The sequence below is a fragment of the Macrotis lagotis genome, chromosome 7 (genome assembly GCF_037893015.1).
Source record: "Macrotis lagotis isolate mMagLag1 chromosome 7, bilby.v1.9.chrom.fasta, whole genome shotgun sequence".
NCBI lineage: Eukaryota > Metazoa > Chordata > Mammalia > Peramelemorphia > Peramelidae > Macrotis > Macrotis lagotis.
The window spans coordinates 109,329,809-109,355,790 of NC_133664.1; the positions used below are offsets into that span (position 1 = coordinate 109,329,809).

Consider the following 25,982-nt stretch of genomic DNA (forward strand, 5'->3'; position numbering starts at 1 on the left):
AAGTCTTACCTTGTACACACATTCTAGCTATGTGAACGTGAATTAATCATTTATTATCTTAGTGGCCTAAAAACTCTTAAGACTGCAAAAATAGAAATGAGTTGTTGATCTGCCTTAGGAGAAGGGAATTTCCACGGAAATTTAAGGTCTAAATAACAATAAAAAAATCCATTACCTATAGGGATAGTTCATGAGCTTCTATTAAAGGAAGCTGTGATCACAAAGCATGGATCCATCAAGAGCTAGTTATGGCAGACTAACAGAGAAAGCTAGAGTTTACCTGGATTTCAAGAAAGAATCTAATCAAATTTCTCGTGTTATTCTTGTGGAGAAAATGTGGAGATAAAGGCTAGAAAATGCCACATTTTTAGATATGGACAAAGTGAAAATTATCTTGCTGGATTATGCAAATTTTCTTTGAAAGTTTTATTTTTTTATTATTCAACCAGGTAGATAGAGGAAGGGAGAAATAATAACTGGAAAATTTTTTTCAAGTTTTGTTTTAAAATAAGTTCTTGAGTAGATTCAGGTGTTCAATGAAGGAACTCAAAGAGTAGTCCAGCATGATTAGACATGAGCTTGAAAGAGATTTTCAATGAGGACCTCACGACCAGGTTGTCCTGTATTGTTTAATACTTTTATCAAAGGCTTAGAAAAAGGTTCATGTTCTTAACAAATACATAGATGACACCAAGCTAGGAGCCATAACTAATATCAAATGACAGTCAGAATCCCCAAAGAGCATGATTGATTGTATACACCTTTGAACCAAAGTGAACAGGACAAAATTCATTATCATAAATATAAAGTCTTATCCTTGGCTTAGAAAATCAACCTTCTAAATACAAAATAGGGAGAAGCCTGGCGAGGCTGCAGGTCAAATAAAAAAGGTCTGGGGTGTCTTCAATAAATTCACTGTTGGATATGAGTTGGGTGGTATTGTCTGGCTGGAAGGAAAGCTTGTGGGCTACAAAAAGAGACATGCCATCCAGGACTAGGGAGGTGATAGTCCTGAGCTTTGTGTTCAGTTGGAGGTGCTACTTTTTAGGGTGGACTGAAAAGCTGGGGGGTGTTCAGAGAAGAGCAATCAGAATTTTGAAGCAGCAAATTAGGAGACACATGGTATCCTTAAGTATTTGAAAGAATACCAAATAGAAAAGAAATTAGATTTGTTTTGATTGGCTAATGGGTCAAAGTTGATGAGTAAATTTGCAAATAATATAGAAGTAAAATAGGTAAAGAGGTGATGAGTTTCTCCTCTTTGGAGAGCTTCAAGCAAAGGTATGGGCAGAACTGATGATTACTTAAGACCCTTTGGAAGCAGCAAGGCTTCAAGTAAAGGAAAGACAGGAGAAAACAAGTGCCAGGAAAGTCTATCACCTCCCTTCAGATCTTGATATAGACAGCCTATGAGACCCTGGGTCCAAGTCCCAAGAAATGGCAGCATTCCTCCCCCCCGCCCCAGACTGATGGCTTTGCTTCCAATCCTATTCCCACAGCATTTATGCAGGGGCAATCTCTGTGGAGAGGGACTAGTCATCTCCTTCAACTGTCAACCCACTGCTACCCAAAGAGCAGATAAGTCAACCTAGTTAAGAAACAAAGGCACCTTAACAAAGAGATGGGACATTCAGTTTTGATCGGTGTATAGCATGGAAATGTAAAGATTATCAGACTGCCTTCTGTGGGGGGGGGGGAGGAAAGGGAGAGTGAGGGAAAAATTGTAAAAAAAAATGTAAAAAAATGATAGGTAGAAACTATTGTATATAATTAGAAAGCAAAATATTTATATAAAAAATGAGGTGGGGGACAGCTTCTACCAGGGAAAGCAAGGCTATTGAAGAAAGATCTGGAAAAGAATATTCTAACCATCAACATCCTTTGTAGTGTCAATCAGTTCAACATCAAAAATGGATATGGTTTTATCAACAGAAATGATATTAAAACAGATTCATTATCATCATCAGATGGGTGGTCCAGAGATCTGGGCCTGGAGTCAAGAAGACCTGAGTTCAAATGTGGCCTCAGGCACTTACTAGCTGTGTGACCCTGGGCAAGTCACTTAGTCTCTGTTTATTTCAGTTTCCTCATCTGTAAAATGGAGATAATTACCACATTTACCTGGAAAGATTGTTGTGACAAATGAGGTATTTGTGAGGCTCTTAGCACAGTGCCTTTCCTCTTCCCACTCTTCTCCCCACCACCACTTTGCTGCTATACTCTAAGGACCACAGGACCTTTCCATCTGTCTTGGAACTGAAGCCTTCCATATATATTATTTCCCCCTCCCCATTAAAACTGAGGCTCCTTAAGAGCTGAGACTCTTGCTTTTCTATTTATATTCCTAGAGCTTAGCACAAAGGACTTTCTTTGCACGTAACAAATGATTGATAAATGATTTCATTCATTTATTCATTACTACTTTGCAATTTCTGTGAGAATAAGACTTGCTCAGGGTGACATGGGTGAGTATATTGTTAGAGGGAGGGAAGAATCAAATCCAATCTTTCTGTCCCCAGATTCAGTGTTCTCTTTTCAATATACTGTGATCCCCCCCCATATTCTAGTAAGAAAAAAATATATACAAAAACAGAAAATCTCAAAAACAAAGTTTAATTGTAAGTGGGTTGGCCCATTTATTTATTCCTGAAGGGAATTTATCACTATTGTTCAGGGGAGAAGGAATGGGAGATTACTAACTAGACTCCAACAAAAGCAAAAGAAAACAAAATTTTTAAAAACTGATCCAGCTGAACTAATGGAAAAGTGAAGGCTCAGTAATTTTTTAAATATGCTGTGTCAAATTCTAATTGTATGTTACTTTGGGCATCTCTAAAAGATAAAAAATTTTCTTGTGCATCAAAGGAATTTTTAGACTTTAGAAAATAAATTGATATCTAAGATTCAAAAGCAAAATTTCAAGGCTAAGCTATTATCTTTCTAATAATACAAAACATTTAGAATCCCACAGTAAAATAAATTGTGAAGTTCAAAATACAAAACAGAAGCAGCTGCCTCTCAGAACCTCAATGTTGGGGGCCTTCTTTATTTACTCTTAACCTCTAGAGTCCATGGGCTTCCTGTTGGTTATTCCTTATTATCACTATGTGACAAGGCTGTCTTCTTTGTTGATATTTCTTTGATGTCATTGTTTATTCTGGCTTTTCTTTGAAGTTCCTTTTTTATTATATGATATAGTATGTTCAGGCCCATTGCCCTCCTTCCCTCTTCCCTTTTTCCCTCCTTCCTCCCTCTCTTCTCTCTTCTTTCCTCTTTGCTTCCCCTCCTCTCCTCTCCTTTCCCCATCCATTATCCTCTAAGTGGTTACACAACTATAGCCACTGATATTGATTTCAGCGCAGCAAACCCCCCTGGATCTCTCCATTTCTCTCAGATGTGTCTCTCCATTTTTCTGGTTTTTTTCTGCTTGTTTCTTTTATTCCTTCCCCCACCCCTTTCCTTTATTTTCCTCCCCAGTACCCCAGTCTTTCTCTACAGGTGACTGCCAGCTGCCTGTTCTCTCTCCGGCTCTCCCTCCTTATACCTCCCCGCCTTCTCCTCATCTCTTTCCACCTCCAGGCCAATTCTTCTTTTTTCTTCTTCTTTCTATGATTTCATCTGTATAGAACTCTGGGGACTCTCTTTACATTGATATAAATCAGTGTCGACTGGAATGGAACCAGCCTCTAAACTGGAGGTGGCTGGAGAGGAACAGAACAGGTTAGAGACACAAGAGTGAGGACACAAATAGAAGGTTAATTTTACAATGAGGAAAATGAAGCCTGAAGAAGGAAGGCTTCACATGTTGGACCAAAGACAGGTCTTATATACATCCTGGGCTGGACCATGACCTAATCATTTTTAGGTCTTGAGTTACTTTTTCCACGAGCCCTATAAGAACAGTATTGTCTCAAGCCTTGGGGGTCATGACCACCCTATGGGTCATAGAACCAAAGTTCTGTGATAAGAACAGAAGTGCAGCAGCAAGGAACAAGAATTGTGAGCATGTGATGGATGACCCGGGGAAATAGAGGAAGCTAAATCCATCAGTCAACACTTGGCATGGTCCAAGCAATACACTTTGTCAGAGGGATGACTGTCATGCCAAGCTTATGGTATGGCCTCTTTGCTGGACCTTTGCTCTGGAGACCAAGGGTATCTCCAAAATATTTTGACATCAGTAATCCTTTGTGAGTTATAGCATTAGAAAGTTGCCTGGAACATTTAGAGATTGTTGGTATTCATTCATTTTTCAATTGTGTCTGACTCTCCACGACCCCAAGTTGGAGTCTACTTGACAAAGATACTAGGGTGGTTTACCATTTCCTTCTCCATCTCATTTTATAGATGAGGACACTGAGGCAAACAGGGTGAAGTGACTTGGCCGGGGGTCACAAAGTTAGTAAGTATCTGAAGCCAGATTTGAACTCAAAACGATGAGTTTTCAAGAGAGGATGAGTGACTTGCATTAACTAGTAGAGGTCAGAAGCAATTTGCAGATCTTTCTGCATTGACTGAACCCTTTGCAATCCATTATTAACTTTTTAGTGTAAGCATTTACTTTTGGATTTGTTTTTGTTTTTGTTTTTGCAAGGCAATGGGGTTAAGTGGCTTGCCCAAGGCCACACAGCTAGGTAATTACTAAGTGTCTGAGGCCAGTTTTGAACTCAGGTACTCCTGACTCCAGGGACAGTGCTCTAACCATCTGGCAACCCCAGTGTAAGCATTTACAATACAACATTTGGCAAATGCTACAAATCTGGGAAAAATTTAGTATTTTGTTGATTGCCAAATTTAAGAGAGTATTTATAAAATAAGAGTTTGTGTGCCTATATTTTTTTTCTTCTAGAGTGCCTGGTTGATACACATTTACCAAAACACAGAATATTCTTCTATAAATATTGCTTGAGGTCAAGAGGAATGCAATTGGAGACTCAGGGAATGAGGTCATCATCACCAGACTGGAGATCTGGTATCTCTATAAGCTAATACCAATAATTAAAATAACTGAAAGTTATATGACCCTTTAAGATTCACACCTTACTTCATCATCCGCCTCCAACAGAGGTGGCACAGTAGAAAGAACTGAGTCCAGAAAGATTGGAGTTCAGATCTCACCTCAGGCACTCACAATTCTTTGACCCTGTTTGCCTCAGTTTGCTTAGGTGTAAAATGAGCTGGAGAAGGAAATGGCAGATCTCTCCAGTATCTTTACCAAGAAAACCTCAAGTGGGGTCATGAGAAGTTGGAATAACTGAATAACAACAAAGATCAGATCTACTATATTCAATAAGTTCCAGTAGCTCCCTATCACCTCCAGAATCAAATAAAATGATCTATCTGGCATTCAAAATTCTCTATTATCTTACCTCTTCCTGTCTTCTCTGGTCTCCTTGCTCAAGACATTCATCTCCCAAAATGATGCATTTTTATTGACTATTTCTCATGTCTAGAATGCTCTCTTTCTTTAACTCAGCTTCCTGGGTTTTCCCACCTCCCTTCTGGTCCCAGATACAATTCTGTGTTCTACGTAAGCCTTCCCTTTATTGCTTGTTTCCAAATTATCTTATCTACGTATTATACATAGTTATTTGAATGTTGTATCCATTCCCTCCTGAGCCCCAATAGTTTGGGAGCTCCTGGAGAGCAGGACTATTTTATTTTGCTTTACTTTTTAAATCCAATACTTAGCATGAAACAGAAGGCACTTCTAAAAAAGTCTTTCTTCATAAGCCTAAAAGAAAACAGATTATGGGATATTTGAGCAGGAAGAGTCTATAGAGATAAGCTGGTAAGTGTCCTTTCCAGTATCCTGCATAGTCATTGCACATAGCAGGTGCTCAATAAAAATTGGCTATTCATTATATCTCTCATGTAGTTAGTTTTATATTCCCTATTCCTAATTCTAAAAGTGGATAAGTGGTATATTTCTTTATTTCTTGCTTTAAAAAAAGAATCTAAATTAAATTTGAGATAGCTAAGTGGCATAGTAGATAGAATGTCTGGCCTGGAGTCAGGAAGACTCATCATCTTCCTGTGTTCAAATCTGACTTCAGCCACTTATTAGCTGTGTGACTCGGGTCAAATCAATTAGCCCTTTGCCTCAGTTTCCTAATTTGTAAAATGGACTGGAGAAGGAAAGGGCAAACCACTCCAGTATCTCTGCCAAGAAAACCCCAAATAGGGTCACAAAGAGTTGGACATGACTGAATCAACTGAACAATTATTAAATTAATAAATATATTTTTAAAAACTCAAAGAGCTATCTGTTGATTCCTCTCTCTTTCCTTCACTGTGGATCACTGTACTTCTACCCCTTCTGTAATCAATATGGGATAGCCCAGGATCAGGTGTTGTGCTATTCCCATTTTCCCATAATCAATTTAACCTTCTCCTTGTTTTTGCCTATTTTGTCTGTCTCTTCACCTTCCAGGTCTTCCAATGTATATGAAATCCCTGCGTTGGGCTCTGGCTGTTCTGGCAGTGTTCCTGGCTATGGCAGTGGTCACCATTGTGGCCCTGGCCTCTCGAATAGGTAATGGAACTCCTTTACATTTCCCTCTCCATCCCTTCAGTACCTTCTTCCCTTTTCCTCCATCTTTCATTATTCCCTTCCCAACTCTTCCTCCCTCCATTCTTTCTCCCCTCATCATTCCCAACTAGAAGTCCCTCATATACTTCCAGATTTGCCCCATTGGCCAAGCTAGTTATATTGTTCTTGCGTCCACAGGAGCAAAGTGCCGACCTTGTCCGGAAGGCTGGATCTGGTCAGAAGAACAATGTTACTACCATTCGTTGGAGATTCAAAGCTGGGAAGACAGCAAGGCTTTCTGCTTAGCCCACCAAGCATCTCTCCCAATAATGAGCAGAACACAGGTGAGAGGGAGGGACAAGACAGCAATGAGACCAAAGCTGGACTGGAGATAGCCCTCTGTAGCAGTCACCTATGGACCAGGTTATATGGGGAGGCAGGTCCCCATTCTTTTTGAAATTATAATTAAGGTGAGAAGATACATCATACAAATGGTATAAAAATGATGATATGTTTCCACCCATTTGATAGACCTAGCTCTTGTCTTAATTACTACCAATTCTCAGACAAAGTACTAAAAACTAACTTGGGTAATGATAATAACAATTATGAACATTTACCATATTTCCCCATAATCAGATGCACCTTAATTTTGGGGCCAAAATTTGAAAAAATATATTACATAAAGTTATTGAACTCAACATTTATTCATCATGAGATTCAAGGACCTTCTGCTCATAGCTTTCAGGCATCTTTTGGGCAAGTCCGGTGCATGTACACATGCTTAGTCCATTCTGTTTCATGAACCTGAAGCACCAATTGTGTCCTCCTTTGAGAAAAGTCACTTCTTTTTCATCAGCAATTCTTCTGGCCTCCTGCTGTGGACACAGGAATTCCACTGTTCTTTGCACTTCAGTCCATCTCTTTGATTCCCTCTCTAACTCGGGCCATTTGTCTGACTTGCCTTTCATGGCTGTCTTTTTTTTTTAAAGAAAGATTTTATTTATTTTGAGTTTTACAGTTTTTCCCCTATTCTTGCTTCCTTCCCCCTACCCCCCACAGAAAGCAGTCTGTTAAGTCTTTGCATTGTTTCCATGGTATACATTGATCTAAGTTGAATGTGATGAGAGAGAAATCATATCCTTAAGGAAGAAAAATAAAGTATAAGAGATATGAAAATTACATAATAAGATAATGTTTTTTTTTTTTAATTGAAGGTAATAGTCTTTGGTCTTTGTTCAAACTCCACAGTTGTTTCTCTGGATACAGATGGTATTCTCCATTGCAGATAGCCCCAAATTGTCCCTGATTGTTGCACTGATAGAATAAGCAAATCCATCAAGGTTGATCATCACCCCCATGTTGCTGTTAAGGTGTACAGTGTTTTTCTGGTTCTGCTCATCTCACTCAGCATCAGTCCATGTAAATCCCTCCAGGTTTCTCTGAATTCCCATTCCTCCTTGTTTCTAAGAGAACAATAGTATTCCATGACATACATTTACCACAGTTTACTAAGCCATTCCCCAACTGAAGGACATTCACTTAATTTCCAATTCTTTGCCACCACAAACAGGGCTGCTAGGAATATTTTTGTACAAGTGATGTTTTTACCCTTTTTCATCATCTCTTCAGGGTATAGACCCAGTAGTGGTATTGCTGGATCAAAGGGTATGCACATTTTTGTTGCCCTTTGGGCATAGTTCCAAATTTCTCTCCAGAAAGGTTGGATGAGTTCACAGCTCCACCGACAATGTATTAGTGTCCCAGATTTCCCACATCCCTTCCAACACTGGTCATATTGGCCAGTCTGAGAGGTATGAAGTGGTACCTCAGAGATGCTTTAATTTGCATTTCTCTAATAAGTAGTGATTTAGAGCAATTTTTCATTATGACTATGGATTGCTTTGATTTCCTCATCTGTAAATTGTCATGGCCTCTTTTGCCAGGGTGTTTTCAGCAGGATTTCTTCTTTCTGTAGTCAGTCTCAGATTGTTTTCTCAGTTGGAGGAGGACCAAACTGATGTGCAGCAACATGATTTCCATTCACTTTTGAAAACTGGATCACTTTGAACTCGAATTCAGCACTATACAAAAATCTTTTCGGAGCCATTTCTAGGCAGAATGTGGCAAAAATGTAACCTAAATATACCAGTAATAAATGTGAAACAATGAGTGCAAAGACAAGAAGCATGGAAAAAGCAGGAAATGCAAATAAAAAAATTTACAACCACTGTATAAGATGCTCCCAGTTTTTTGAGCCCAAGTTTTTTGAAAAAGGGAGCATTTTATACATGGGGTAACATGGTATTTATCATCATGTTCCACTGATTGCTTTACAATTATTATCTCTTTTGATCATCACAATAACCACAGGAGGTAGAAGTTATCATTATCCCAATTTTACAGATGAGAAAACTGAGTCAAACAGTTTTTTTTAGGTGATTTGATCAGAATGACACAGCTAATGTCTGAGGCCACCTTTGAACATTGAGTCAGGTCTTCCTGACTTCATCCCCTATGTTCTATCTACTGTACCACGTAGTGCCTGTGATTGTGAACATGCCAGCTGATGTGATAGAGGTATCTTAAACAATTGCATGATAAGGATGGTATTCATGAGAATAGTGGCTATACTCTACCTCTGCCCCTCTGCAGCAGATTTTTTTTAACCAAAGTTTGTTAGAATTATCTCTATTAAGCCTCATCTTTTTACTTGTAGTCTATAATGGACTTTCCCCCATTGAAAATGTAGAAAAGAGAGTTTTAAAATCAATACATCCAAATACTAGGTAGGAATAAATCTATTTTTTATCTAAAGAATTATGCTATGTATTCCTTTTTTTTTTTTTTTGAGGCAATTGGGGGTTAAGTGATTTGTCCAGGTCATATCACTAATAAGTGTTTGATGCTAGATTTGAACTCAGGTCCTTCTGACTCCAGGGCCTATACTTTATCCATTATGCCATCTAGCTGCCCGTACTATATATTCTAGTCTTCTAAGGCCCCCCAAATATTATAATATTTGAAAATGAGTTATATTTTTACCTTTCTAGATTTTTGTAAATATCATTTTTCAACTATAGATAACCTGAATAAAGCAAACTGGTTCCTCAGTGGCTGGTGGAATCAGATGCCAATACCTAAGGAAGCAGTCTTTCTCTGCTCTTCTAAAATCACTTGGGATAAAATCCTAGGCACAGATACAGCCAAAATCATTTCTGTTCCTTAGAGAATTTGAATTCACAATTGTGCTAAATGTATGACCTTAGGAGGATAGAGTCTTCTTGTTGGAAGAGACCTAGTTAGACTTCTTGTTTCCTATAGGGATCTCCTCTAGACTATCCTTCCCAGGCATTCTACAAAGATCCGCTTCAAGAAATGACATCAGACAAGCCAATTCCCCTCCTATTTTTAGACAGCTTTAATTGTTAGAAAGCTTTTCTATCAAGCTTCTGAAATCTGCTTCCTGGTAAAGTCTACCCACTAGTTCTCATTTTTATTCTTGATAATTACTTCCTCTTGAACTGAGGCTTTTTTTTTTTTTGGTGCAAATTCTGGACTCCATGGGGAGTTTGTTGAAGTCTATGGAACCCTTTCTAAAAATAATGTTTTAACTATATAAAAATCAAATACATAGAATTTCAGATGAAATGAACTTTATTAAAATATAATTGTAAAAATATATTTTTAAAAATTCATAGACTCCCCTCAAGTTAATAACTCTTATTTTTTCAACCTTCAAAAGGTGACCAATAGCTTTTGTATCTCCTTATTAGTCTTTTGTTCTCTAGGCTAAACATTCCTACAACCTTTCCTCATAGAACCTACTTTCAAAGCTCTATGCCTGACCCCATCCTGCTTGCCTTCCTGTGCATGTATCTAGTATCTCCCCCACCTCCTCCGTCTGATTTAAGTACGGGAGTGCCCCAGTATCACACAGCAGGACTGTTTCCTCCATGAACAAACAATAGTTCTACATAGCACTGTGTTGTTTTACGTGCTATTTTAGACACCCTATCTCATCTTATAACTGGACAGCTCTGTCAGATAATTCATAATATTTTGTATAAGTCCTGTTGTGCCTATGAGGGAACTTAAGCTCAGATATGTTATATGTCTTTACCAAGGTCATAAACTTGGATTTGTAATCAAGTGCTCTCTCCATACAGTAGACTAGGAGATCATTTGGTATTGATTTTGGCAGCCACATCACACTGTTGACTCATTGAGCTCCCACTCAACCAAAAATCCCTAAATCATTTTTATATAACTATTTCTAAGATAGCTCTTCCCTAAAAGTGAACTTGTGCAGTAGGGTTTTTTAAACCAAAGTTTATTAGAATTAGTTCTATTAAGCCTCAGCTTTTTAGTTGTAGTTTATAATTTCAGGCTATGATGATTTTTTTAATCTTGAATCTACCATATGATCATTTTTCAATTTTTTTCAGTCATTTTCAGTCACGTCCAACTCTTTGTGACTCCATTTAGGGTTTTCTTGGCAAAGATTTAAGAGTGGTTTGCCATTTCCTTCTCCAGATCAAATGAGGAAACTGAGACAAATAGGGTTAAGTGACTTGTCCAGATCACACAGCTAGTGTCTGAGACTAGATTTGAACTTACATTTATGGAACCACTTTGGTAGGTATTGAGAGGAACAGGGATTTCTAGGTTTGCAATCATATTTATACCTCTTAGTGTTTTCTATGATTTATTCAGTTCTCCAATGTTACCTCCTAAATTAAGGCATTGTGCCAGGGTTCCTGTAGCATCTCAGGACAAAGTACTAAGGACCTCAGAGCCTCCAGGCCTGAGATTTCTGGTCTGAAGGTGGCAGCTGGTTTCTGCCTTGCTATTATTGCTCATCATGACTTGCAAAGTTCCCAACCTAGGAACTTTCTAACTACAATGAGACTTTGACAACAGAATCCTCTACTCGTGCTGACACAGTCTTACAGGTTACAGATTTTGCTGAAGGGGGCCCCTTGCAGAATACTTGCCTGTGGCCTTCTGGCTGACTGGAAATAAATGAAAGTCGACAGTGTAGTTTCTCTTGGGATTTTTGATCAGGGTTTTGTTGGAGTGGGAATGTGGGAGCTTTGAGGCCAGCCTACCATTTAGGTATCATATGAAAATTGACAAAGTATCTCAAATCTTCATCTAAGTGACTTATAAAAGTGGTTATGAAAACATGGAATTGGACAAGTCTAAGAGTAGTGAGATGATGCTACACATGCATACATGCTTACTTATGTAGAATATGAGACATTCCAGGCTGATAACTATTCATAAGCACCAATAGCTAGGAAGAAAGGCTCAGAAACCTTTCCACATGAGCTAAAGCTTTTATTCTTTTCTCTGAAACTCTGGAAGAAGTTTTGGGGGCAATCTAGGACGAGAAATGTCCCAGTGCTTCAGACAATCAGAACGGTATCCACTAGATGCTATCTATCATTCTTATGAATGATTTTTCACTGAGTTTTTGCATCTGTTGTTCTTACAACTAATGACATAGTTTTTAGTAATAGATTCTGTGAAAGTTATGATCTCATAGATTCAGATAATTAGAACCAGAAGGGACCTTTGAGGTCCCTTACTCTAGTCACTTCATTTTGCAGATGGGAGAAATTGAGGCCCAGAGGGATCAAATGACTTGTTAGTTAGTGGCAGAGTTAGGACCGGAAGCCAACGTTTTGACCATTTTCCACTTGACTAGATCCCAGTTCTGCTTCTCTTAAGCCAAACCTCACAGGACTTAACTGTACTATTGCACTTTAAAGTTTCCAAAGCACATTATGCATAATTTCTCATTTGAGCCTCACCAACTCTAAGGTTAATACTACAAGTATTATAATGTCATTTTATAAATAAGAAAACTAAGTCAATAAAATTAAATGCTTTGCCCAGGAGTAGCTAGATGGCCGTGTGGTTAGAGTAAGGAATATGGGCCTGGAGTCAAGAAAATCTGAGTTCAAATCTGGCCTCAGACACTTACTAGCTGTGTGACCCTGGGCAAATCACTTAATTCTATTTGCCTCAGTTTCCTCATCTTTGCCAAGAAAACTGAAGCGGGGTCATGAAGAATCAGACTCTATTTAAAACAAGTAAACAACAAAATGAGCTAATAAATATCAGTCAATTTGAATACAGGCCTTCTTCACTTCAACTCCAGTATCCTACCATGAGATTTTTTTTCTTGCTAGCCCTATCTTCCTATAAACCATTCTCTTCAACTCCTTTGTATCGAATTAGGTCATTTCCTCTCCAAATTCAAGCTCAGATTCACCTCCTCTCTGAGAAACCTTTCCTATACAACCACGTCCAATACTCTAATTTGTCTGCCACATTTTGTCTGAATCTGACATTACAGCAGTTCTAGTCATTCTCCACTTTTTACTCTTTTCTCTTACTTTCTTTTACTTTTTTCCCATTTACACTTATACATTTATTTTTAGTGTCCTAGAATTACACTAAATTGAAAAGCCTTTTCTTCCTGTCTAGGCTCCAAAACTCCCCAACCCCAACTCCTCAGGGGGAAAAAAATCAATTGTGAACCACAAAAAGATACAAAGTGTCTTGATTTCATTTAGGCTGGCGTTTTTGGGGTTTTTTTTGCGAGGAGGAGGAGAAATACAAAATGTTCCATTTTTAAAAATTAAGAAATGGAGACTTCAAGTTCTATTCAGTATCACAAATACTTAAAAGAAACTCCATCAGGAAAAGATAGGCAAAGAAGGGAGATAAAAATGTCAAAAAATGTCAAAAAAAATGTCAAAAAACAAGAGACAGATCTGATGTTAGAACAGACCATCCCAGACAGACAGTCAGAAAGAGATAGAAAGAGATAGGGAAGAGGAAACACTTTTTAAAATTATATTTTTGTGGATAACTTTTGTTTTAATTTTACCTTCCTTCCCTAATCAGCATGCCATCCTACCTGGTTTCTACCTTCAATGGATTCTCCTTTGGGGGGGGTCCCAAATGAGATCTTGGCTTGCCCCATACATTCCCACTCCCTCTTTCCAATTTGTTTCCTGCAGCTCTTAATTCCCTTTTAATCCTGGGGGGGAAAGTTTTGTTATATGGGAGTAATTGCCAAAGGAATTTTTAACAGAAAGTCCAGGGACACAAAGGCTCCTGGGTAAGATGATTATCAGCTTTAAAATGATCAGCCCTAAGAAAGTAAGGACAGGGGCAGCTAGGCGACTTAGTGGATTGAGCACTGAGCCTGGAGTCAGGAGGACCTGAGTTCAAATTTGACCTCAGACACTTAAAATTACTTAGCTTGGGCAATTCACTTAACCCCATTGCCTTGCAAAAAATAAAAAAAAAAAGTAAGGACTCTGTTGTTTTGGTCTTGGCAATCTCCCAGAGACAAAGTCAGTACCTTGCACGTAGTTGGCACTCATTAATATTTGATAAATGAAACTTGTCTTCATGTGTTTGTAAGTCGGAGAGAAATTAGACTTAAAAAAGAGGAAATAATAGTATGGTCTTTTTCTGCAATCAGGAGCAAAAGGAAGAAATCCACAGAAGTTCCCTAGGAGAAAGGCAAATGCTTTTCGTTTGGCAGTCCTAGAGGGACCCCTTGGGAGGTGGGCTAAGGCATGTTTTCTTCAGAGATTTTAAAGGCTCAGGGCAAGAGAATTCCAGCAAGAACTCTGCTGATGGACTTGGAAAAATTCAATGTGAAGTTCTGGGTTTGTTCTTTCCATTTGATCCTTTCTACTTGCATGATCTTGAGGAACTCATTCATCCTTCTTTAGGCCATATTAGAGAATGAATCTTTTGTTAGAAAATTGTACATTGAGTTCCCGAGATTCATATTCTACCCCAAGTATTCCTGATAAAATAACAACAACAAAAAATTCTTTTTGGCAATAACTTGCATAAAACCTAGCTTTTCCCTAAGGATAAGGAAGGAGTCTGAGCTGCAGGTAGCAAAAATGATGATGTTTGTCCTTTGTTCTCAAAGAGGACCATGACACCAGGGAGGTGATTGTGAATCGGATTTGAGGGAGGGGGTGTTGTGTTAAGTTACAAACACATGTAAGGCATGTTTCATTTACCAAATATTAATGAGTGCCAACTACGTGCAAGGTACTGACTTTGTCTCTGGGAGATTGCCAAGACCAAAACAACAGAGTCCTTACTTTCTTTTTTTTTTTTTTTTTTGCAAGGCAATGGGGTTAAGCGAGTTGCCCAGACCTCCTCACTTTCTCCCCTGGAGCCATCTGTTCCAGTGACCAGAGAGGAATCAGGGTGACTGGAGATGGCCTTGGATGCGGGGCAGAGTTAAGTAATTTGCCCAAGGTCACACAGTTGTGCCACCTAGGGGAGAGGGAATGTGGGAGTGGGAGTGGGAATGGGAATGGATACAGATGGAGTAAATTTGTGGGGAAACTGGCAAACAGTTAAAAGCAGATGGAAGTTGTAATGTGGAGGGGGGAAATGATGAAATAGTTGTGGTGGGTGGGTGGGCTGAGAAGGAAATAAGTGTGACATAAAAAGTTCAAGAGACATAGTTTTTGGATAATTAATCATTTATAATTATGCTAGTAATAATAAAAGGGATCACTGATACTCTCAAATACCAAAGACCCCTCACGGAACCCACTCCACACTTAAATACCATTGGAAGAATGGGTATTCCTGAGAGTGGCAATTGACTCTAACTGATTAACAAGTAATAAGAAAATTATATGATAATGAGAGGACCTCTTCTAATGAGAAGCTGGGGGGCCATGACTGATCTTTCAGTCTTGGACAGAGACTTATCCCTTATCCAGAGTACCCTGCCTAGGGCAATCTAGGCAAAAGGAGACCCTCCCCTGCTCAGACTTGACCAAGTGGAATTGTAGGGGCCATAATTCACTTTAGATTAAGTTCTTTGTAAGGTTCTCTAATTCGATGAGGCAAAAACTCCCATGTAGGATCCACAGGCTTGTACCCAGTGATTTGGGCAACCTTATCCATCAACAGAGTCCTTCAGATGCTGACTTGGCTTAGTAGAGAATGAGGACCTAAGAATGGAAAAAATCCTGGGTCTCCCCCAAATTAATACTCTGTTGTTTAAGAATCATTTCCCTCATAGGGGAGGGAAGTTAACCATGTAGTTTCCAGACCCCCTGAATACTTGATGACTGATCTCAAAAAAGTTCCTCATTCTGGTGGCTCATCTGGATGACGTGCTTGTTTATGGGAAAAGGTTGGGAAAAAGTGGCTCAATTTTTGTCTTGTTCCTCAAAATGCAAGATGAAGGGATGCTACTTTGGTGTAGACTTCAATGTTGAAGAGGTGTGTGCTATAGGGGAAGGATCGTGAATCAGAGAAAGTTTCTTAGAGGAATTTTCTTTGTGGGTGTAGGAAGGCTTAGTCCTCTTTCCTTTTCTCTTTAGATAACCTCCTTCAGGGATATCTTCTACTCCCCCACTCCTGTGCCTTCGACTAGGATTCCTGTGCCACGAAGGCTTTATGGATTGCCATATTGTTGAGGTTGCTGCTGTTCATCCTTTGTTCTTGAAGACCAGTGGTATCATGAAGGTGATGAATTGACTTAAGCATGAATTGGATTTAAGTGGGGCAGAGCTACACTAAATTCTCAGTCTTCCTCTCCTCCAGAGTTATCATGTCAGTGGTACAACGACTGGAAATGTCCAAAGATGCAACAGATGACCTTGACCTTTCTAAATTAGGGCCTTTCCCCATTTCTCAGTTTGTCTGAGTCCACATCAATCAGTAATTAAAGGCTAGGTAAAATTGAGACAAAAGAAGGCCCAGTTTACCATCACAAAAATTTCAGTTTAGGAAGAGGAGACCCATAGAGTATATGACAGAATAGAAAACAATTGCCATTTATATTCATTCCATGCCATCAAAGCCTAATTAATGAATTATAGAGGTTTGAGTCTATTTAAAGAAATCCGAATTAATCTGAGTTTAAAGTTGTAGTCAAGTAGTCATTTGAAGCACAAAGGGTTTTTTAAAAGCCTGTTTTTTTCAGAGCTATATTTCAAGAAATCATAAATGAAACCATGTGGGACAAAAAGTAAATTGTGCCTTATTTTTGAAAATAAAAAAAATAAATTGAAAACCGATAAAGATTTTTTTAAAAACCTAGCCCCAAAGCCAAAAATATCTTAGAAAATACAAGCAAGCAAACTCATATGTTCTTATGGACAGAGCACCCACTTAATGATCTTGGTATTGGACTTGGATGATTCTGGAGGAAAGAGTGAAGCTGATGACTGTTCAAAGCTTTGCCTCACCTTCATGATGTCTTTGGTCCTTTTGGTGAAAGAAAGATGAGCAGAAACTGCAAAGGGTTCTACATCAAGTCTCTACAAAGAGAAAAGGTCTTCCAGAACAGGTGTGAGTTAAGCCTCACGCCTATTTCTTATACGTATGTCTCACTATTACTATTATGGTCTAAGTTTAAGCTTATTCCTCCCATGGATGTTGACTAGGTTGCCAAAGGGAAGAGGGGGAGATAAAAACAATGGAACTAACTGCTCTTCTGAGAAAGGTGTTAGAACTGGAAGAGCCAAGTTGGGTCTTCGGCATTGATGAAGAGAAAGCTTTGTTTCTTCTTGTAATACTTCTTGGACAATTCATTGCCTTTCAAGAACACCCTGATCTATCCACTTTCTCAATGTTCTTTCTCCTTGGCCACCTAATGCTTCCTAATTATCTCACCACCATTACACCCAGAATTTCCCATCCCCTAGGAAAATGCCATTTTGAGAAAATACTGAGGAGAGAGAAATGAAAGGAACCTCAAATACTTTTATAAAAGTTTTTATTTATTTAAGTCATTGGGGTTAAGTGATTTTTCCAAGGTCACACAGCTCAGTAATTATTAAGTGTTGGAAACCAGCTCCTCCTGACTTCGGAGCTGGTGCTCTATTCACTGAGTCACCTAGCTGCCCTTCAAATACTTTTTCTGGGGCGGCTAGGTGGTGTAGTGGATAAAGCATCGGCCTTGGAGTCAGATCCACTCTCAGACACTTAATAATTACCTAGCTGTGTGGCCTTGGGCAAGCCACTTAACTCCATTTGCCTTGCAAAAACCTAAAAAAACCAAATACTTTTTCTTTGGCTCTGCTGTCTGTGTTCTTTTAAGTCTGTAGCCAATTCATTATGGCTAGCTGAACCTATCATTTATTGAAATGTTCTAGCCGAACCTTTCATTTATTAAAAAGAAGAGCAAATTGTACTTAATGTACAATCCTTTTTTTTCATATTCTATGTACATGGAAGCATTTTATTTTAATACATTTAAATACATGATAACAATAATCAATTTTTTAAAAAACCAAATATTTAACTTCTTAGCCTTATATTGCTGCCAGTTAACAGGCTACTTGCCTATAGATTGTGCCTGTTAACATTTCTTTTAAGAGAAGTGTTAAGTTCTGTTCTTTATTAAATGGTGTTACCTAATGGTTACTGTCCTCATTGATGATTATTAGCAGGTCACAGCAGTTCTGTTAACACTGGCAAAGTGACAGTTTGTTAGTCCTAACATTAACCATGGGCAGCCAGATGATACAGTGAATAGAGCACCTGCCCTGGAAGGAAGACTCATCTTCCTGAATTCAAATTCAACCTCAGACATTTCCTATCCATGTGACCCCATACAAGTTGCTTCACCCTGTTTGCCTTAGTTTCCTCATCTGTAAAATGAGCTGGAGAAGAAAATGGCAAACTACTCCATTGTCTTTGCCAAGAAACATCATAAAGAGTTAGATGTGACTGAAATACAACTGAACAATGACCATTGAGAATTTTGTTGTTGCTTTTTAAACTTTCCTATCATAATGCCGTGGATTCCAAAAGGGAAAAAAAAACCTCAAACTGATTGCAGATAAACCAAACCTGTAAATACTTTGCTATACTGACTGGGTATTTTCATAGCACATGGGTCTAACCTTATAATCCTAGGTTCTATTCAGTCCCCAAATTTGGTTAAAAAAAAAAAGTTGTGCCTCAGAAACTTCGTGAAAACAGGAAGATAACAAATGATAATATCCATGACTGACATATCTGTCATGTTTTAAGTTTTGCAAAGCCTTTATCCAACATTGTTAGATCTGCGTCCCTTCTCTTCATCTAAACCAGCCACTTCCTTGGGGCTTTGTAGTAGTAGAAAGATAACAGAGTAGCAGGAGTTCTAGTTCTGATACTTTAGTAGCACTTGAGAACCTGCTCAAATCTTACAAGATCATCTATAAAACAGAGATAAAATATGTGCCCCCCCCCTCACAGATTTGTTGTGAGGGAAGAGCTTTGTAAAGAGCTATATAAAATGTGACCTTTTTATCTTATTAGCCTTTCATGCCAATGCTATTTAGATTCACCGATTTGTTTCTGAGAGCATAGTATATTGGAAAGAAAAACAAAAGACCTTGGTTCTAATTCTGACTTAGTGACTGGGAGTCTTGTGAAACTTTGAGCAAATTATTTCTCCTCTGGGATTTTGTTTCCTCATTTGCAAAATGGCCAAGATGGTCTTGACCCTGACTGTTGCATTCATTGTCTCTTATTTCACATATGGGAATTTAGACTTTGGGAAGCAGAACAAGGCACAGTCTTTCAAACATATATAATGTTGAAAAAGTCTGATATCTGATTTTTTTTTAAAAGTGCTTGTTGTGAACTCATCCAACCTTTCTAGAGAGCAATTTGGAACTATGCCCAAAGGGCAACAAAAATGTGCATACCCTTTGATCCAGCAATAATACTACTACTGGGGGGGGCGGCTAGGTGGCATAGTGGATAAAGCATCAGCCTTGGAGTCAGGAGTACCTGGGTTCAAGAACGGTCTCAGACACTTAATAATTACCTAGCTGTGTGGCCTTGGGCAAGCCACTTAACTCCATTTGCCTTGCAAAAACCTTAAAAAAAATACTACTACTACTGGGTCTATACCCTAAAGAGATGATGAAAAAGGGTAAAAACATCACTTGCACAAAAATATTCATAGCAGCCCTGTTTGTGGTGGCAAAGAATTGGAAATCAAGTAAATGTCCTTCAGTTGGGGAATGGATTAGCAAACTGTGGTATGTGTATGTCATGGAACACAATTGTTCTATTAGAAACTAGGAGGGATGGGAATTCAGGGAAGCCTGGAGGGATTTGCATGAACTGATGCTGAGAAAGATGAGAAAAACCAGAAAAGCACTGTACACCCTAACAGCAACATGGGGGTGATGATTTACCTTGATGGACTTGCTCATTCCATCAGTGTAACAATCAGGGACAATTTGGGGCTGTCTGCAATGGAGAATACCATCTGTATCCAGATAAAGAACTGTGGAGTTTGAACAAAGACCAAGGACTCATACCTTTAATTTAGAAAAAAAACCTGATATCTTATTGTCTGATCTTGCTATCTCTTATATTTTGTTTCTTCCTTAAGGATTCACATTCAATTTGGATCAATGTATACCATAGAAACAATGTAAAGACTGGAAAATTGCCTTCTGTGTGGGTAGGGGGAGGGAAGTAAGATTAGGGGAAAAATTGTAAAACTTAAAATAAATTTTAAAAAGTGCTTGTTTATAGGAAAAGGTTGGGAAAAAGTGACTCATTTTTTGTCTTGTTCCTCAAAATGCAAGATGAAGGGATGCTACTTTGGTGTAGACTTCAATTTTGAAGGGGTCTGTACTATTGGGGAAGGATCATGAATCAGAGGAAGTTTCCTGAAGGAATTTTCTTTGTGGACATAGGAAGGCTTAGTCCTCTTTCCTCTTCTCTTTGGATTATCTCCTTAGGGCTATCTTCTACTCCCCCACTCCTGTGCCTTTCACTAGGATTCCTATGCCAAGACCTTTCGAGTCCATACCCTTTTGAGCCTCTGACCTTCAACCCTGTCCTCATTCCCAAGATTCAGTCTCATATTTCAACTTTCTACTAGATGTTTCCAGCTAGATATCTCTCTAGCATCGTATCTCTCTCCCTTTCTTAATTTTTTCTTTTTTTAAAAATTTTTTTATTTATTTAACTCAATGGGGTCAAGTGACTTGCCCATGGCCACACAGCTAGGCAATTATTAAGTGTCTGAGTTGGATTTGAACTCAGGTCCTCCTGACTCTAGGGCCAGTGCCCTATCTATTGCACCACCTAGCTGCCCCCTTCCTTTTTTATTAATAGTCATTGTAATTTTCCAGTTTCCCAGACTTTCCTTTTTCTTTCCTTGCCCATGTCTAATCAGTTCTCAAAGCCTATTGATTTCTCCTTTCTCCGAGTTAGCTCATTCTTTCCATTCCCCTTAATGAAAGCTTTGAAGTTAGAGGATCCAGGTTCAAAATCCCAGCGCTAATGCTGAGCATTTTCATCACATTAACCATGAGACTTATCTCCTTGAAGTCTCAGATTCCTCATCTGTAGGGGAAAGGATTGGCCTTATGGTCTCTTGCTAGTCCTGGCCCTATTAGCCTACTATGGGCCCATTTTGCCTCACATTTGAACTTTTGCAGTAGTTTTCCTGGCTGGTCTCCCTGTCTATAGTTATTGCCCTTCTCCAATCTATTTTACATTGACCACCAGAGTAATCTTTCTAAAGCATTGTTTTTCATCATTTCATTCCTTTACTCAAAAACCTTAATGAGCTTTCATTTCCTACTGAATGAAGTCCAAGCTTCTAAGGCCAAGATCCTGAAATCAACCCGAATTGCTCTGCTTCCTGAATCCACTCTCCATGCTTTTCTTTGTTTGTGGCATTCACTCCTGTGTGATGTGATGGAAAGAGCACTAGATGTAGAATCAGAGAATCTGGGTTCAAGTATTGGTTCTGACATTTTCTGACTTTGTGACTTTAGGTAAGTCATTTATCTGAGCCTTAACTTCTTCATCTGGATGTATAATAATAATAATAATAATAAATGAATGATTAAATAAACAGAAAAAGTAAAAGATGTCATGTGGGAATTTGTGTTGTTATTGCTATCTTCTTCTAGACTGCCCTTGCTCTGCACGTATCTCCATATTGGCCCATCTAAATCTTTGTTGTTACTCAGTCATTTCTACTTTTTATGATCCCATCTGGGATTTTCTTGGCATAGATACTTAAGTGATTTGCCATTTCCTTCTTCAGTTCATTTTACAGATGAGGAAACTGAGGCAAACAGGATAAGGTGACTTGTTTCACATATCTAGTAAGTGTCTGAGGTCAGATTCGAAATCAGGAAGATGAATCTTTCTAACTTCAGACCCAGCCCTTTATATAGTACTCATCCTTTAATATCTTCCTCCATTGCTATCTCCTCCAAGAAGACTTTCCTGATCACCCACCCTGGAAGTGCTCTCTCTCTCTCTTATGATCCCCTCTCACATCACCATGCCAAAAGCCTTCCATCTCTAACATTCTATGGCTAAATTAGTAACTTCTTGAAGGCATCATCTTCATCTTTCTTCCTCCCCACCTCAGCATCATCATTAAATGTTTACTAAATGAATCAATGAGGAAAAAATGTTTGAGGACTTGGGTGAACCACAAGCTTATTAGCTTGTCTGGGACTTGGAGAATTTAGAGGAATATTTAGATAAAGGATGTTGGATGGGGTGTCTCTCTCGGGCCACAGAGTGAAACAACATTCATATTTTTTTCTTCCTTAGGACTTCCTAAGCAGATTCCACATCCACAGGTTATATTGGGTGGGTCTACATCGAGGTCCTGAAGGATGGTCCTGGATCAATGGGGCTCCATTGTCCCCCCAGTTGTAAGTGACCATGTTGGATCTGGATGGCTTGTGTGGTTGGGATGGTGCCTCTCTCCTCTACCCCAGAGTCTCTGCTGCTACTATTGGTCCTCTTGTGTGGCTTCATTCATGGGACAAAGGACTTTGGATACAGTATACATTGGTGTTTCTTCTCCTGCTACACTATATTCTAGATGCCTCCGGATGATCCCTCTGACCCCTGGACACAGCTCTCCTGTGCTGGACTGGTCCTACCGTCACTATTTCCAGAGTATCTAGATGGAGGGAGGGATCAGCAGAAATCTTCACACCCAGATTTAGCATTCATTTTTAACTCTGATAGAGCCTATTTAGGAGCCTAACTCCTGAAATGAATTAATACTACTTACAAAACAACTACACCAGCTCTGTGTAAAGAGTACTTGGATATAACGGGATGCAGAGTGAATAAGTACCTGAATTTCATTGGGATGGGATATTAGAAAAGGCTTTCTGGAAGAGTTAATGTCTTAAAGAGGAGGAAAGGGGGGGCACATCCTCATCAACTTATCCTCCTTTATTTTTTTCCCTGTTCCCAGACAACCAGAGGAAGATGAGGGCAGCCTTCAGAACCGGAACTGTGGGGGCTTGGAAGAAGGGAAGCTCAAAGCTTTAGAATGTGCCTCTGCTAGACCCTGGATCTGTGTCATGGGGGCCAAGTGATCAGCTCTCTCTTCAAGTCCAAATCCACAAGAAGTGGGCCTGGGGGGCATCATGCTATTACATGGACAAGGTCAGATTGTGTGCTGAGGGAGTCACAGTTTCTCAGTATAAATATTTTCATGAAACCTTGACCAAGGGCTCAGAGACAAACCCAAAAAACCAAATTATTCATAGAAAACTCAGGTAGTAGATCTCCATCCTTAACCAAGAGGATCCAATCTGATGAGGGAAAGAAAGTAAACTGATTTGAAGTCTGTGGAATCTTATTTCAATCTAACCTCTGAACTTTACTCAGTCAGTGGCCAGTTAGTATTTCTGAGACTGACTCCTGTTCCCCTCATCCCCAACATCATATACAAACATGCTCACTTTATTTTTACCAAGGGATAAGGAGAATTAAGTCAAATTCCTTTAGTGATTGAACTGCCAGTTTTCATTACAGTACACTGAGTGCCAGATAATTGCTTTGTTACAATGACCACTAGTCAATAATGACTGGCTTACATTGTTAGACATTATATTTAAAGTCTGCAGGGGTTACTGATGAATTCTAAACCCATCTGGGGAAAGAGAGTACATCAGGTGGGCTATAAAAAAGGATGGAACAGTTAACCTGTAAAAGAACGTTTGTTAGAAATCAAGGTAACCAGGAAGGAGGTCAGGATAGCTGAATACAGTGATCCTCGGAGCAGATCCAAAGGGTAGGGGCTAGAAGCAATCTCTAGAGTAGTGATTATTATCAGAAGAAAAATTTTATCATTCAGTAAAGATGTACTTCAAAAAGACTCCCTTTCCCTCTCTCTGCTTCCTACTTCTCCCACTAAAATTCTGCATCTGAGAGCCAGCATGTAGTTGAATTGCATTGGGTTTAACATTAGGAGATTTAGATCCAAGTCCTGACCCTGGAATTTTATAACTGAGTGACTTTGGGCAAGTTGATCGATCTCTCTGAGACTCAGTTTCCTCCTCTGTTAAAAAAAGAGGGGGGATATGGGTGGGTAGAACTAGATGATATCTGAATCCCTTCTACCTCCATAATTTCACAAATTAGGTGCCAACCTCAATCACTCTTTTTTTTTAGGTTTTTTTTTTTTGCAAGGAAAACGGGGTTAAGTGGCTTGCCCAAGGCCACACAGCTAGGTCATTATTAAGTGTCTGAGACCAAATTTGAACCCAGGTTCCTGGGGTGGCTAGGTGGTGCAGTGGATAAAGCACCAGCCCTGGAGTCAGGAGTACCTGGGTTCAAATCTGGTCTCGGACACTTAATAATGACCTAGCTGTGTGGCCTTGGGCAAGCCACTTAACCCCGTTTGCCTTGCAAAAATCTGAAAAAAAAAAAGATTTAATTCCTGTGTTGTGAGTTAAGCAGATTCTGGTTAAATTGCTTGGGACTTTTCTTTCAAGATCAGGTTATCTATACAGTAATCTGTGTATCATAGCCCCTGCACTTTGATGCTGTAAAGAGGTGGGGCAGAGGGGACATAGTGCACAAGCATCAAGAGGTAGCAGAATGACAAGTTAAAATGAACTTATTTCTTATTTCTGCTGTGGCTACTGCCATCCTTCCTTTCTGATCTCTAGAGATCATAACCCCAGAGTCATCTATTGACTCCTTCCTCCCCAAGTCTCAATTCTATCTCTACAATACCTCCTGAAACCATTGGCTTTTTTTCCCACCCTCCTCTTTGTGGCCACCATCCTCTTTACTTCTGATGGGTCTCCCTGACTCCATTTCCTCTCCTGTGCAATCATCTTCCACATAGTTGCCAAAGTGACATTCCCAAGAGAGAGTTCTGACTATGTCATTCTCCTGCTCAGTAAGTTCTTAGAGGCTCTCCTGACTGCCTAGGGATAGAGTGTAAACCTCTTTATTTGACATTCAAAGCCCTTTGCAATTTGATAAATCCTACATTTCCATATTTTTTACATTTTACTCCTGTACACATTTTCCTTTCAAACCAAAATGGACCATTTGCCATTCTCCATACATGATATTCTATCTTCAGTCTTTGCAGTCTGTCCCCCATACCTGGAAGCACTTTCTCTTCATCTAGGTCTCTCAGACTCCTTAGCTCCCTTCAAAGCTAAGATCAAAATGCCATCTCCTACCTGAGCCTTTGCCTACCCCCTTTCAGTTGTTAAGTGGATTGGGAATTATTTTGTGTTTATGTATATAGATATTTTGCCTTTACAAATATGTGTACATGTTGGTTTTCCCTAATAGATTGTAAGTTCCTTGAGGGCAAGGACTGTTTTGTTTTTGTCTTTGTCTTTCCAGTGTTATCACATAGTTGGCATTTAATAAAATGCTCGTTGATTAATTGAACACTTTCTTCACTTACTCTTCCACCTCTACGCCAGCACTTTGAAGATCAGCATTTCCAAATCACAAATTATTTCTCGTAAAATCTTTACTACCGAAGGTTATTTTTAATCTATAAATATTTTTCAAAAGCAGACTCCTCCTTCTTATAACCTATTGATTTGATTCCCTCCTCATGCATCATCATACACACCCACATGTCTACCAATTACCAAAACCCACCATGCTGAGGCTAGAGAATGAGTTAGCCTCTCAGCTTTGGAAGAATTCAAGGTTCCTTTGTGATCTCAGATCCCTTCTATGATACTCCCAAGTAGGCAGCCTTCACTCAAAGAATTCCAAGGTAGTTCATCCCATCATTAAATCCCTCTATCAGGAAATTTTTCCTTACATTGAATCAAAATCTAGCTCCTTGCAAAATCCACCTTTGGATATTTTGATACTCAGCAGTGTGGTTTGGGTTCAGGCTAGAGAGGGGAGATGAAATCAAACCAATATTCCTAGGGCACCTGTTGAATCAGTGATAAAGGTGGCTTCAAAGTCTGTGTGTTTTCTGCTAGCAACAAGGCAGAAGAGGTGTAGCCACAAGCAGTCAACAAAGCAATGTATAGTTTCAGAGACAAAGAGAGGATTAAAGGTATTAGTTCCACCTAGAGTGGAACAAAAACCCAGAGCCCAATGGCCCTGATTGACAATAAGGGAATTATTTAGGGATTTTTAAGCTTTT

At 39.1% G+C, this 25,982-nt stretch overlaps 1 protein-coding gene across 1 annotated transcript in view; it reads left to right on the plus strand.

Moving 5' to 3' along the window:
• KLRG2 (killer cell lectin like receptor G2) overlaps positions 1 to 25,619 on the plus strand; it is a 44,657-nt gene extending 19,038 nt beyond the window's left edge. Inside the window, exons 2-5 of the mRNA XM_074193573.1 lie at positions 6,434 to 6,535; positions 6,731 to 6,876; positions 22,148 to 22,251; positions 22,809 to 25,619. Coding sequence (XP_074049674.1) covers positions 6,434 to 6,535; positions 6,731 to 6,876; positions 22,148 to 22,251; positions 22,809 to 22,932 — 476 coding nt within the window. The 3' untranslated portion in view covers positions 22,933 to 25,619. The remainder of the gene's footprint in view (positions 1 to 6,433; positions 6,536 to 6,730; positions 6,877 to 22,147; positions 22,252 to 22,808) is intronic.
• The last annotated feature ends 363 nt before the right edge of the window (positions 25,620 to 25,982 follow it).